Genomic DNA, 12,684 nt, shown 5'->3' on the forward strand with positions numbered 1-12,684 from the left:
CTTAGCTGTAGAGGGCAGTGTCTCTGGCCCTCATATGTGGGATCCGAACCGGGGCCCTCTGGCGTCCCAAGCCAGCTCTTAACCAACGTGCCACTCGGTCGGCCCACATTTTTAAAGCTGTTGCACTTTAATCCTTAATGTGGATATTCCTAGGTTTTTAAAAATGCCATTTTGTTTATCGTCATGTAGATGATTTTCAGTGCGTTGTACTATAGCCGTGTCTTTTGCATCCCTCCCTGTGCTCCTGTGTGAGGGCTTTTCTGGGAAAGATCTAAAGAAGGACAAGGCACTGCCGGGTCGTAGTGTATGCCTGAGAAATGTTCAACAGATTTTGCCTAATTGCTCTCCAAAGTGGTGGGGCAGCTCCTCCCACCAGCAATGATTTTCTTCTACCCTCCCACATGTGTTGGCTTTTCCACTCCCCAAGTCACCAAAGTTCTCCACAACCCCCACCCTTATGACCTTCCCTTGCCATTCTCTAAGAAGCAGCAGAACTAGGTCTTTTATAATCCAACCCACGCTCCCAAGCTACCCCTCTTCATATGTCAGCTGCCTCCCCATTCTTACCCTCAAGTAGAAGAAGCACCCTGGTCCCATCAAAGGCCACCCTCCAGATATGCTCTGGACCCAGTCCTTTGGCCATTTAACAAGTTTGTCCCCGCAACTATCCCTTTCCAGTTCTCTTATCAACCATTAATATGTTCCTTTTTTGGTTGGACAGTTCTCATCACCATACAAACATCTAGTAGCTTGACCCATACCTGATTATCTCCCCATTTACTCTCACAGCAAAATTTCTCAAGCGCATTGTCTACACTCAATGTGTGCACTGACTTCCTCACTTCTCTGTGCCATGACTTTTGTCAGAGACCTGGGCTTGACCCCCAGAGACTTTTAAAAGTCATGGCCTGTGTCCCTCCCCCTCCCCCGCCCCATCAGCTGTTGAAACTATTCCAGCCAAATCAGATAGGCCCTTTTCTAACCCCACCTCTCAGCCACATTCAACAGGGGTGAACTTTCTCTTCTAGAGCTACCTCCCCTCCTTCCAACTTCAGAAACCGCACTATTTTCATTTTCCTTCTGGCCTAGCTAATTCCCTCGAGCTGAGCCCTCCTTTGAGCCTGGTGGTGGACCCTGGGGGCTCCATGCTGGGTTCTCTTTTCTTTTCCATCTACACTGATATCATTCTATCCCATGGCTGTAACATGACTCACATTAATATCTCTCACCTGAACCTTTCCACCAAGCCCAAGACTCACATATACTTGGCATCTTTATTTAATGTGTCTAATAGTCAAAGTTAACATGCTTAAAACAGTACTTTCAATTCACTACCCCCTCCAGAAGAAAACATCTCTCCCATCTCAGTCAATAGCACCATCATTCACCAAAAAACTAGAAATCATCCCTGGTTTCTCTCCCTTTTCTTCTCTGCTACCATTATCCTCCCCACTATCTCCAGTCAAATCCAACCCCACCTTCCTTACAAACTCCTTTGCTCTCATGCTAGTTCAAGCCAACATCCTTTCTGGCTTGGACGATGGCAACAGACTCCTAGCTGTTCTCCCAGCGTCTATTCCTGGCCTCTACAGTCCATGCTCCACAGAGTGGAAATTAGAGAATGTCATTCCCCTCTTCAAAACCTTCCTTTGGTTTTTCAGTGTAGTGCCCTTAGAATAAAATCCAAACTCCTTACCATAGCAAGGTCCTCTATCGGTTTTCAACCCTGGCTATACATCAGAATCACCTGGAGAGCTTAAAAAGAAAATAGAACTCTCAGACCCTCACCCTGAGAAATTCAGATTTAATTGGCCGGGCTTGAGACCTAGGCATTTATATATTTTAAAACTCCCCAGGTGATTCTGAGTTTAAAATCCCTGCCTAAAGAGATCCTGCCCCTTCCCTACCTCTCCAAACTCATCTTCAATTGTTCATCGCCTTCCTTCACTAAAGCACAGGCCTTCTTGCATTCCTTTAACATGCCAGATTTGTTTCCACCTCAGGGCCTTTGCACTTGCTCTTCCCATTTTCTAGAATGCCACTCCCAGACTATTTTGAGCCTGTGTCCTCAGTGATTTTGTTGAGCTGCTGAATTAACCAACCCTGGTGTCCTTGGCCATCTTTCTATTATATGTGTCTTTTGCTACTTGTAAGATCAAAGGATATTAACAATTTATCATACTCATATACTTTGCCAATTTTTTTTTCCTTTCTGCAATTTGTCTTTTAACATAATTTAGGGTGGTTTTTGCATGTTGACATTTTCCAGTTTTATGTTGTCAAGTCTATCATCTTTTTCCTTTATGGTATTTTACTTTTGGTCTTTCTTTAAAAAACTTTCATCACCCCAAGCTTATATATTTTTTTAAGTGCACTTTGTTTTCTTTCAGTACTTCCTTTTTATTTAAAATTGTGATCAAAACAGATTTGATTTGATTTTATTGGTGTAAGGAATGAAATAATTGTTTTTGGTTTTACTTTAGTTCAAATAGCTGGTCTCTTACACCATTTATATAAATTGATTCAAAATGCCATTTTCTTCATATACTAAATTCTCATATATAGAAATTGCATAGTTTGCAACAAAAATTATGTGTATTCATGAAGTAGCAGGGAAAACATGGGCCTTTAACAGGACACTTGTCCCTGATTGCAACAAAACTCATCCATCTCTAGCTCCCTGCATTGTGTAATACAGGCCTCTTTGACCAAAAAATATTTTTATAAAATATTGAAAAGTATATTCCAAAGCCTCCTGAGCAGAGTGTGCATATGTGTGAAAATATGAGTCACATCAGACCTCCAGAAGTGACCAACAGTGGGTGACAGTGATAGGCAAACAGGAGAAATAAGCACTTCCTGGGAAGTGAGCCACTTCTCAGCAGCCTGCAGTACAAGAGGTGGCAAACTTTATCTGTAAATGTCTGGGAGGTAATTAAGGCTTTGTAGGCCATATGGCTTCTGTTGAAACTACTTAACTCTGCTGTTACGGCACAAAAGCAACCAGACAGTACACTTACATAAATGAGTGAACATGAATGTATTCCAATAAAACTTTATGGACATTGAAATTTGAATTTCATTCACATCTTGGAAGGCCAAATATAATGGCAAATGACCCCTGTTATGGATTGAATGTTTTTATCTCTCCAAAATTCATATGTTGAAGCCCTAATATCCAGTGATGATATTTGGAGGTAGGGCCTGTGGAGGTAATAATGTATAGATGAGGTCGTGAGGGTAAGTCAAGTCCTCATGATGGCATTAGAGTCCTTATAAGAGCTAATATTCTCTCCACCATGTGAGGACACATCAAGAAGATGGCTGTCTGCAAGCCAGGAAGAGGGGCCTCATCAGGAACTGAATCAGCTGGCACCTTGGACTTCCCAGCCTCTAGAACTGGGAGAAATGTGTCTGTTGTTTAAACACCCAGTTTATAGTATTTTGTTATAGCAACCCAAGAAGGCTAATATAACCCCCAAAGAATGACAAGTGACATAGCTATTTTGCCACCATGAGGAAGCCCACTTGGGATAAAGCTGCTCACAGACAGAAACCAAGTCCTTCATGATGGCCTTAGGGCACTGAATGCAAGCTTCTCTGACATGCACTCTGTCTTGAGACCATTATTGCACGACATAATAAATTTCCCCAACCTCTTTTTTTTTTTGGATCAACTTGTGTTTTCTGTCACTTGCTGAGTAAAGAGCATCCATCTGCAGAAGGGGTAAAAGGAAGATAAGTAGTGGGGAGGGCAGTGTCGGTCTTGGAGAAAGGGAGAAAAGCTTAGAATAGACCATTGGCCTCATGGTGTATTAGTCGGGACTGGGTGCAAATGACAGAAACCCATCTTGAGTGAGTTTAAGCCAAAAAGGGGGAAATTAATGACTTGGGGTGATTAATATTAATAAATATTGAGCACCTACTATATACTAGGCACTGTTCTAAGCACAAGGGTTACAAATTAGCACAAAATAGACAACATGGCTTTCATGGAGCTTAGATGAGCAAGTAAGCAAAATATATAGTATGTCAGATGGTGATAGGTGCTACAGAGAAAAGGCAGGGAAGGAAGATTGGGAATTGCTGGGGAAAGTGGTGCAATTTTAAACAGGTTATAAGGAGGGGTGCCTCACTGAAATTTTCAGGTAACATTTGAATAAGGACCTGAGGGGAGAAGGGACAGAGCAATATCCAAGTTGAAAATTTTTCTTGGTAGACTCAGCCTCAAAAAAGAAGGCAAGGGCAAGTTTAAATCCCTGAGGCAGGCGCATGTCTGTCCTATCAGAGGAACAGTGAAGAGGAAGCCAGTATGGCTCCAGCAGGCCAGTGAGAGGAAGGGAAGGAAGATATGAGATCAGAATGGTAACAGGGCTCTGGTCTTCATGTAGGGACATTCATTTACTGAATATTTTATCTAGTAGCAAAATCACATGCTATTTTTCCAAGGGGAGAGGCTCTCATACCTGGAGGGGGCGGGAGAAAGAGAATAGAGTGGCAAAAGCACAGGACAGCCCTTAAGCTCGCTTCGCTGTTCACCCGTTAGTGGTTCTGAGTGGTTCATCTGCTAGGTCTGTGAGCCGAAGACGACGGAGTATCCTCATGTTCTGCTGAGAATCCTGGTTTCATCCTTCCTGATCAACTAGGTGCGGTTCAATCCCGATAGTCCAAGCAGGATATACTATTTCCATCCTAAGGACCTCTTAGGACCCCCAACTCTTGTTGGTCCCTACTTGGTGTGTTTGTTAAGCAAGAATTGTGGGCGTGACGACCGTGGGCATCAAAAGTCTGAGCCCCGCCCCTGGAGGAACTCCGGTATTTCAGGACCTTCATCTTTAAGATCCGCCCCCTCAACTTTTTGAAAGGGCGGGGCAACGAGAGCACCTGTCACCTCCTTCTCTCCACCCCGTTGGTTCTCACGTGTGTCCGCCTGTTCAATAACAGCTCTTCTTCCGGGACTTTCTGGTCACTGCAACCAATCAGAGTGTTGTTTCCTTCCTTACCCATTGTCAGCCCGCTGCCAATCGGCGCACTTCTACAAACGCCCCTTAAAGGCGCCGCCAACGCCTCCCGAGCAGGGGCGAACCAAGTCCTGGGTTTCTGCCCTCATCTGCAGTATGGAGTCGTCCCTGGGGCGGCCTGGGCCCGAGGCGGACCTTCTAGCTCTGAGGGGACAGCAAGCCGCGATCTTTGGCAGCGGGCCGGGCCGAACGCCCTCTGAATCGCCCTCAGGCCTCCGGGTATCCGGGGAGGAAGAGGCCGAGAACGTTGGGGGCACGAGCCACCACCCCAGGGCGTCCCCGAAGACTTCGAGCTGCAGTGTAGTCCACCGGCCTGAACGGGAGGTCCCGGAGAACGTGCCTGGCCTCGCAGGGACGCTGTCTGGGGCGGGGAGACGCCGGGGGACGCCGGGTCCCGAACACGATCTGCACGGGTCCTCCCTGCACCAGGACCCTGAGCCGCCAGAGGACAAACCTGCATCCGAAAGGGTCTGCCGTCGAGGAAGCAGGGGAGGCAGCGAGATAGATGTTGAGCAGCAGGAGGAAGACGACGTGGAGGCAGCGGCGATCGGCAGGGCTGGCCGCTCGTTCTCCGGCCGCCTTCAGGACAGCCGTAGCCTGGACGGGCTGAGTGGGGCGTGCGGTGGCGCCGGGTCCGCAGGGGGTGCGGAGTCTGGCGCGGGCGTCGGGCGTCGCGCCACCATCTCCAGCCCCCTGGAGCTCGAGGGCACGGTGAGCCGCCATGGTGACCTCACCCACTTTGTCGCCAACAACCTGCAACTCAAGATCCGTCTGAGCGGAGCCCCTCAACCCCCGCCCCCTACCCAGCCCTGTTCAGCGTCCGCACTCATTCCAGCCATCCCCCCAATCGATCCCGAGGTGCTGCGGGACCTGGAGCGGCTGAGTCGGGAGCTGGGCGGCAGGGTGGACCGTCTGCTTCGCGGGTTGGGTGGCGCGGTGCAGGAACTGACAGCGCTGAGCGTGGGCTGTATCCAGACCTACCGCGACGCTGTGGACTCCCTAGGCGAAGCTGTGGACATGAGCATCAAGGGAATGTACACCCTGCTGGCGCGCTGCGAGGAGCTAGAGCGGGCTCTGCAGCCGGTGCAGGGGCTGGCGCGCCAAGTCCGGGATATCCGACGCACCCTGGAGGTGTTGGAGGCCCTGTGCAAGTGACCAGGAGGGTAGGAGAGGCCAGGCCCGTGCCAAGGCCCAGCAGAATCCTAAGGTCTCTTCAAGGAGCCCTGGTGGGAACTGCCCGCTGAGAGGAGGCCTATATATTGGAGACTCTTCCAGATGCATTTAGCAGGCCCATGACCACTCGATGGGCCTTATGCAGGTGTATATGGGGAAGTTCTAAAGGCTCTCCTGGTGGGAGGGTATGATGCTCTGCTTCAATTCAATTGGCCATCTATAGCTACCTTGTTCTCCCCAACTCTTCCCTAGCTACCGCACCATCCCTAAACTCAGGGCTTCAGGTCTAGGCTTGGTAGACATGACTGCCATATGTGATCAAGAAAGGAGAACAGAGGGGGCCCCAGCCCCCACTGTGGCCACCCTGACTCCAGTGGCCACATCTCAGGTGCCAGGGGCTGTGGGAGCTTGAGTGGTCCTTGGCCACACACCATGCAGACAAGGATGCACACCTGCAGATGGATAACCTCTTGCTTCTAACCCCCTGACCCCTACCATCCCACTTCTTCAGCCAGAACCAGGGTGGAGCTAGAAAGAATGCATTGCATGGTAGAGGGGGTGAGTTGGGAGGGGTCTCACTGTTCTCAGGTTTCAGTAGAATTTTTGCTGGTTTTGAAGCTTACCTGTTGTGGAGTGTTCTAATCAGTTTTGGCTTTCTCAGTTTTTGTGGAATTAAAGTGCTGCTGCTGCTAAGGCTGAGACTGTGTCTGTGTGGCGTTACAGGGATTGATGAACCAAAAGAATGGGAATAAGGGTTGGTCTTTTTCATGAAGCTCCCTTGGGGCTGGTGCTAGGGTGGGGTCACAGATAACATGGGGAAGGATATCATTCCTGTTCTTAGGCAGCAGGTCTGAGAAATGCAGGGCACATATTCGGGCTCAGAGATGCAGTAAAAGCAGAAACAAAGGAGGTGTTCCAGAAGAGAAAGGGAAGGGATCATCTTCTCAGATCCTGAAGTGGACAGGCAGGGACTGAGCAAATTGGACATCTTTGCTGTGAAGGAAGGCTGAAAACACTTGTTAGCTCCATTCCTGACCCCGTTTTCCACACTGCACTGATCAGTGCCATATGTATGGTTTGAGACAATCTTTGTTCCAACCCCTGGCAGCCTTTTGTTTATAGTCACATAGTAAGTTCCATCAGCCACCATGTTATGGTCAGGAGATTTAGAAACAGAGATCACAGAAAAAGTTCATTTGGTTGAACCTTCCTCCTCTACCTGAAAACACTAGCATTTTAGACTGAGTTTAAACACGTTTCTCTTTTGTGTGTGAAGAATTCTGGGGTTGGAAATGTTGCTAACTAAACTTTACCCAATGGCAAGAAATTAACAGTTATCAAAAGTGTGCCCACTGGCCCGTACGGGGATCGAACCCGCGACCTTGGCGTTATTAGCACCACGCTCTAACCAACTGAGCTAACCGGCCACTCGCTGCTTGGGGGCTCCATGTAAAAGTATTATGAAACTGTTTGGAATTCACATTACCTATTAGTCCTATCCTTGGAAAAAAATTTTAAATGGATACGTTTGCTTTGGGAGGCATGAACAGAATGCGAGAACTGAATCCCCAAGCATTTCGGGAAGTAACAGAATAATCAAGCTGTAATACTTATAAGCACATATGATGTGACTATGGCGTTTGGCGGCAGGCGGAAGTGCAAATCAGGTGCTCACGACTGACACATACACGTCGCGTTCATGAACAGAAACAGAAGTGGAAAAACATAGCCTGATATGGCTCCGGGAGAATCCGAGAGAACGGATGAACCTGTGCGGGATAAAATGGGGTCGAACGCCCAAAGTTTCAGCGACTACCCCTCGCAGCGTCTTTGCAAGGAGAGCGAAGACTCAAAGAGACACCATTGATACTCGAACCCAGAATCTACTTACTACTACTAGACAGGAGCCTTAATTAACTAAACCACGAAGCCTGGAGTTGGGAGGGTTCACATCTTGTTTCCCTAACGTGGTGAGCTCCATGGTCGATGAGTAAATGTGCGCGGATATTTTATTACCAACCTTTGTCTATACAGGAAAAGAGTAGACGTGACGAAAAACAAGGCTGCGGGTAAGAGAGGAGAAAGGGGTGAAGCGGAAATTGAATGTGGGCAGACAGAAGGTCACGGGAGAAATTATTTTTGGATTGCAAAAAAAGAAGGCAGAATCCGTAATCAGAAAGCCGACGAGGATGGGATTCGAACCCACGCGTGCATAGCACAATGGATTAGCAGTCCATCGCCTTAACCACTCGGCCACCTCGTCCACAGTAAAAGGTTTCCAGTTATGCCCTCTGGGGTCTGAACTCTTATTCCTCAGTAATAATGAGTTCATTTAAGTGTACAAGGGAGCTCACTTTTTAGGATCCTGCCCAGCCCTGTGAAGACAACTCTCACGGCGCTGACCTTCTCACCTACGCAAACGCCCGATCCTCTTCCCTCTGGGTTGAGCTATCCCGAGCGTGCGCCAGCTCTCAGGAACCCCGCAATAGACCCAGATCTATTGTACCAGCTCTGCCACAAAAACCACCGCGAGATTTTTGGGCTCTCCCGACGGGGTGGCAACGGGACTTCGAGCCAAAAGACCTTCCGGTTCCTACAAGATGCTTCTTCTCTTACCCGGGCTCTGGGAGATGGGGGTCGAACACAGCTGAAAATGAGGTGAACGAATAAAAGCAACCGAAGCCCACCGGGGGTTGAAAAGAATGACCATGACCCCGACGTGATTTGAACACGCAACCTTCTGATCTGGAGTCAGACGCGCTGCCGTTGCGCCACGAGGTCAGCCGGTCGAGCTCTTGGTCAGGTTCCTTCATAACCAGTTAGCGGCTTGACCTATTTGAATTTGCGGCTTGGTGCACGCGTTTTCCCGCTTGCCACCTATACGATAAGCAGCGTCCACTGCATACCCTCTGGGCAGTTGCTTTGCGTGCTCCGGGCTCAGTGGTTCTTCCAGCCCCGCCTCCGACGTCCTGTGGAGGACCAGGTAGCCCAGAGCTGGTCATTTGGGAGAGCCAGAGCTCACAGCCCAACAGGATCCGATGAAAGGACCGGATACCAGGCCGAACGTGATGGAGCCATGCCACAGCCCAAGGCGCCTGAAGCGGTGAGAGATTAGCTCCTCCAGCGGTGCGTCTTCTCCCCGGCAGCACTTCACAGTCGCCTGCGGAGCCTTCGGATAGCAACGATTTAGCCCCAGGTTCGGAGAGTCTAATTCAAAAGTCCAGGATAGAGCCCCGGCATCGGTAATTTTGTCACTTTTTACAATTTTGAGGAATAATTTAGATACTATGAAATGCACAGATCTTAAGTGTGTATTTTGATGAGTTCTGACAAACGCAGCCTACAACACTTTCAAGATGTAGGACATTTCCATCACCCGAGAAAGTTCTTTCTTGTCCCTTCCCTTCCTAGGGGCAACCAGTGTTCTGATTTTGATCACCATAAATATCAGTATTTTTTAAAGTTCCCCAAGTGAGACAGAGCTGAGAACCCCTAAAGAGAGATACCAGAGCTGGCAGAGACACCCCCCCCCCCCCCCCCCCCGCCATTTGCTTCTTGGAGGATGAGAGGAGTTTAACAGGCCAATATGGCGGAAGAGGTCGTGTTATAGTTCATTCCTTCCCTTCCGAGCCAAATGTGTAAACATTCTGCACAGTGGCTCTCCCGAAAGTTATCAAGGACCACAGAAATGTCAAAGCCGGGGGCCATTTCTCAGGCCTGATATTAATTGATTTAGAGCAACATCTTCTTTTAAGAGCTTTCTTCCCCTTTGGTCGTCATGACACTCATCTGCTGCCCTTCCCCCAGCTCTTACTCACCCACCCACCTCTTAGACTGTTTTTCTGTCTTTTTCTCAGAGTTCTGTCTTCTCTCCTCACACACCTTCCCTGCAGTCAAGCCATCACGTATGTGCTGAGGGCTCCTACCCCTGGATTCAGACATCCAGTGCCAGCTGGGCTGTTCCACTTGACTCTGTCAGCGTACCTCCCCAGTCCTTCTGCACTCCTGGTGAGTGGCCTTGACTCTTCCCTCTCCCTCACTACCATTTCCAGTCACCAAGTCCTGTCAATTCCAAGCCTTCATTCCCATAGCTATCCCCTCAGTCTCTCTCATTGGATTATTATAATAGATCTCTCTGCCTCCAGAATAATCCAAGAGAATCATCTTTTAAAAATGCATACATGATCCCATCACGCTGTGGCTTAAAATCAGGATTAAGTTCTAATTTATTGGCTGTGACCCCAAGGCCAAGCACCTCTTAAGCACTGGGGGTTCTAGAACCAGTTTGCCAGGGTTCATATGCAGGCTTTGCTACTTACTAGTTGTGTAGCTTGGGCTAGTTATTGAACCTCCCTGTGTCTCAATGCCCCCATCTGTAAAGATTATAATAGATCACTATTAGTTTATTTACTACAGATAAAGTGCTCAGAGCCTGGTTGGTGATAATCACACAATCATGTTGTTGTTGTTGTTGTTGTTATCTGGTCCTTGCCTGATTCTTCAGCCACTGACTGCTCATTTCCCTGTGACAACCATGCTGACTTATTGACAGTTGCCTAAACGTACCTCAGTCCCAACTGTGTCCGTGCCACTGTCCTTGGTAGTATTGCTTGATGGTCTTCCCAATCCTTCCTTACCTGCCTGATCCTTACATACCCCTCAAGACTCAATTCAGAAGCTCTCTTCTCCCCACTTCTTCACTCATCTGGGAGAAGAGGCCCTTCCTGTGTCTTTTCCAAGATAACACTTAAAATACTACCTTTTAATTGTTCTTTGGTTGTTTTCCCTCACTACAGTCTAAGTTACTCAAGGGTAGAAAATATGTATTCCTAGCACCCAGTACAATTCCTGGAATACAGTGTGTATTCAGTAAGCATTTGTGAAACTAACAAGGGATAGCTTTAGCAAAAGTATTATAGTGAGCAAGAGCCTGGCTTATATTGGGTTGTCAGAAAAGTCATGATGCATTTTTTCAATGAAAAACATAAAAAAAAAAAATGTCATGACTTTTCCTACAACCCAACAGAGGAAGGAGACATGTCTGGGTAGCTGAAGATCATGGGGTGAGGTGGAAAATTTTCCTAGAAAGGGAAGTTGGGTTAATGAATATGGTACCAGGGAATGTAGACTTGATCTCTAGGCTCGGAGAGGTTCTACAACAGGTGTGAAGAATGGTCAGTCCAGTGTCAGAGTACTCTCTGATGGTTAAATCTCCTCCATTCATCCCACCACTTTCTAAATTTTTAGAAACCAATAAATGATTCTGTCCAGAGTTGCATTGCTCAATATGGTAGCCACTAGGGTGATGGCTATTTAATATGGGGCTATTCAAATTACATTTAAATTTAAAAATTCAGTTCCTTAATCCCACTAGCCACATTTCAAGTGACTGATAGCCACATTAAGCTAGCTGGCTACCATACTGGACAGAGATAATATGAAATATTTTCATCATCATAGAAGTTCTGTTAGACAGTACTGATCCAAAGGCTGAAAGTTGGTGGCCTGACGCCTGTATGCTGTTGCCATCAGGGTTATTTTTTTCCTTCTCATTTTTTCATTTTTAAGTTGGATACAAACATTTATAATTGGAATAAGAATCTGGATTTCTGGTCTCTCTTAAAGCTGAGAAGCTGCTGCACCACTCTGCTCCCTTACACCCCTCAACTCCTACACACATTTTAGAATGGTCATGGGCTCTCCTGGGCTTTGTTTTGTTTTTTCTCCCTGACCTCAAGGAACTTCATTTATCTGTTGCATTCATTTTTTGTGTTCTAGTAGGAGAGACACAACAACTGAATAAAGTAACAAACTAAATGTTTACAGATTATAATGAGGACTAGTGAGAGGTAACAGACTGGTGAGGAAGAGCTCCAATTCTCAAGTCAGCCTGGGTTTGAAGCCTGGTGTCATCAAGTATAGGATCTGTGACCTGGGGCAGGTAAATATGTTGCTCTGTGGTTCAGTTTTCTTATCTGTGTCTCAATACCACTGAACTATATACTTTAAATGATTTATTTTATGTTGTGTAAATTTCACATAGAAAAGAAAAGAAACACACTAATGAGCCAACTTGAAGAGGTTCCCACTGGTCAAAACTGAGACAATTTGACCAGCCTAAGCGGCCCTCAAGCCACGGTGAGCGGCTGTCCAGAAGCCGTCGACTGATCTGCCTCTCCTGGGAAGAGCGCAATGATGGTGCCAACTTGGGCCAGTGAGGCAACGTCCTCCACAACTAGACTGAGGAACAAAAGGACAGCAACTTGTCTGTTCCCATCCCCCAATTCCCCAATAAAAATCTTTAAAAAAAAAAAATAGAAAGACTATTGGAACTAGTGCGGTATTTCTTCCAAGAAAGGTACATCCTAAAAAACAAAAAAACTGAGACAATTTGAGCATCAAAAAGAATAACTGCAATGGACTCAAACATACAAAAGATGATAAAAAACTACAAGTTTCAAAATGATACTAAAAACTACTAATTTGTCAC

General features: G+C 47.1%; 1 protein-coding gene and 3 non-coding genes across 4 annotated transcripts; 1 reads left to right on the forward strand and 3 right to left on the reverse strand.

Annotated features, from left to right (window-relative positions):
• The first annotated feature begins 3,043 nt into the window (after positions 1-3,043).
• BORCS6 (BLOC-1 related complex subunit 6) lies at positions 3,044-6,893 on the forward strand. The gene has a single exon (XM_019665984.1). It carries the CDS (start codon positions 5,118-5,120, stop codon positions 6,174-6,176), a length of 1,059 nt encoding a protein of 352 aa, XP_019521529.1. The 5' UTR covers positions 3,044-5,117; the 3' UTR covers positions 6,177-6,893.
• A 654-nt stretch (positions 6,894-7,547) lies between these two features.
• Positions 7,548-7,621, reverse strand: TRNAI-AAU (transfer RNA isoleucine (anticodon AAU)). The gene has a single exon. It is a non-coding gene; the product is annotated as a tRNA-Ile (tRNA).
• Positions 7,622-8,375: 754 nt separating this feature from the next.
• On the reverse strand, positions 8,376-8,457 carry TRNAS-GCU (transfer RNA serine (anticodon GCU)). Its single transcript has one exon. It is a non-coding gene; the product is annotated as a tRNA-Ser (tRNA).
• A 446-nt stretch (positions 8,458-8,903) lies between these two features.
• On the reverse strand, positions 8,904-8,975 carry TRNAW-CCA (transfer RNA tryptophan (anticodon CCA)). The gene has a single exon. It is a non-coding gene; the product is annotated as a tRNA-Trp (tRNA).
• Between the last annotated feature and the right edge of the window lie 3,709 nt (positions 8,976-12,684).

The sequence above is a fragment of the Hipposideros armiger genome, unplaced genomic scaffold (assembly GCF_001890085.2).
Source record: "Hipposideros armiger isolate ML-2016 unplaced genomic scaffold, ASM189008v1 scaffold_457, whole genome shotgun sequence".
NCBI lineage: Eukaryota > Metazoa > Chordata > Mammalia > Chiroptera > Hipposideridae > Hipposideros > Hipposideros armiger.

What these genes read in the sequence shown, in the direction of transcription:
- BORCS6 (XM_019665984.1), top strand. Translation starts at nt 5,118, where the DNA reads ATGGAGTCGTCCCTGGGGCGGCCTGGGCCCGAGGCGGACCTTCTAGCT.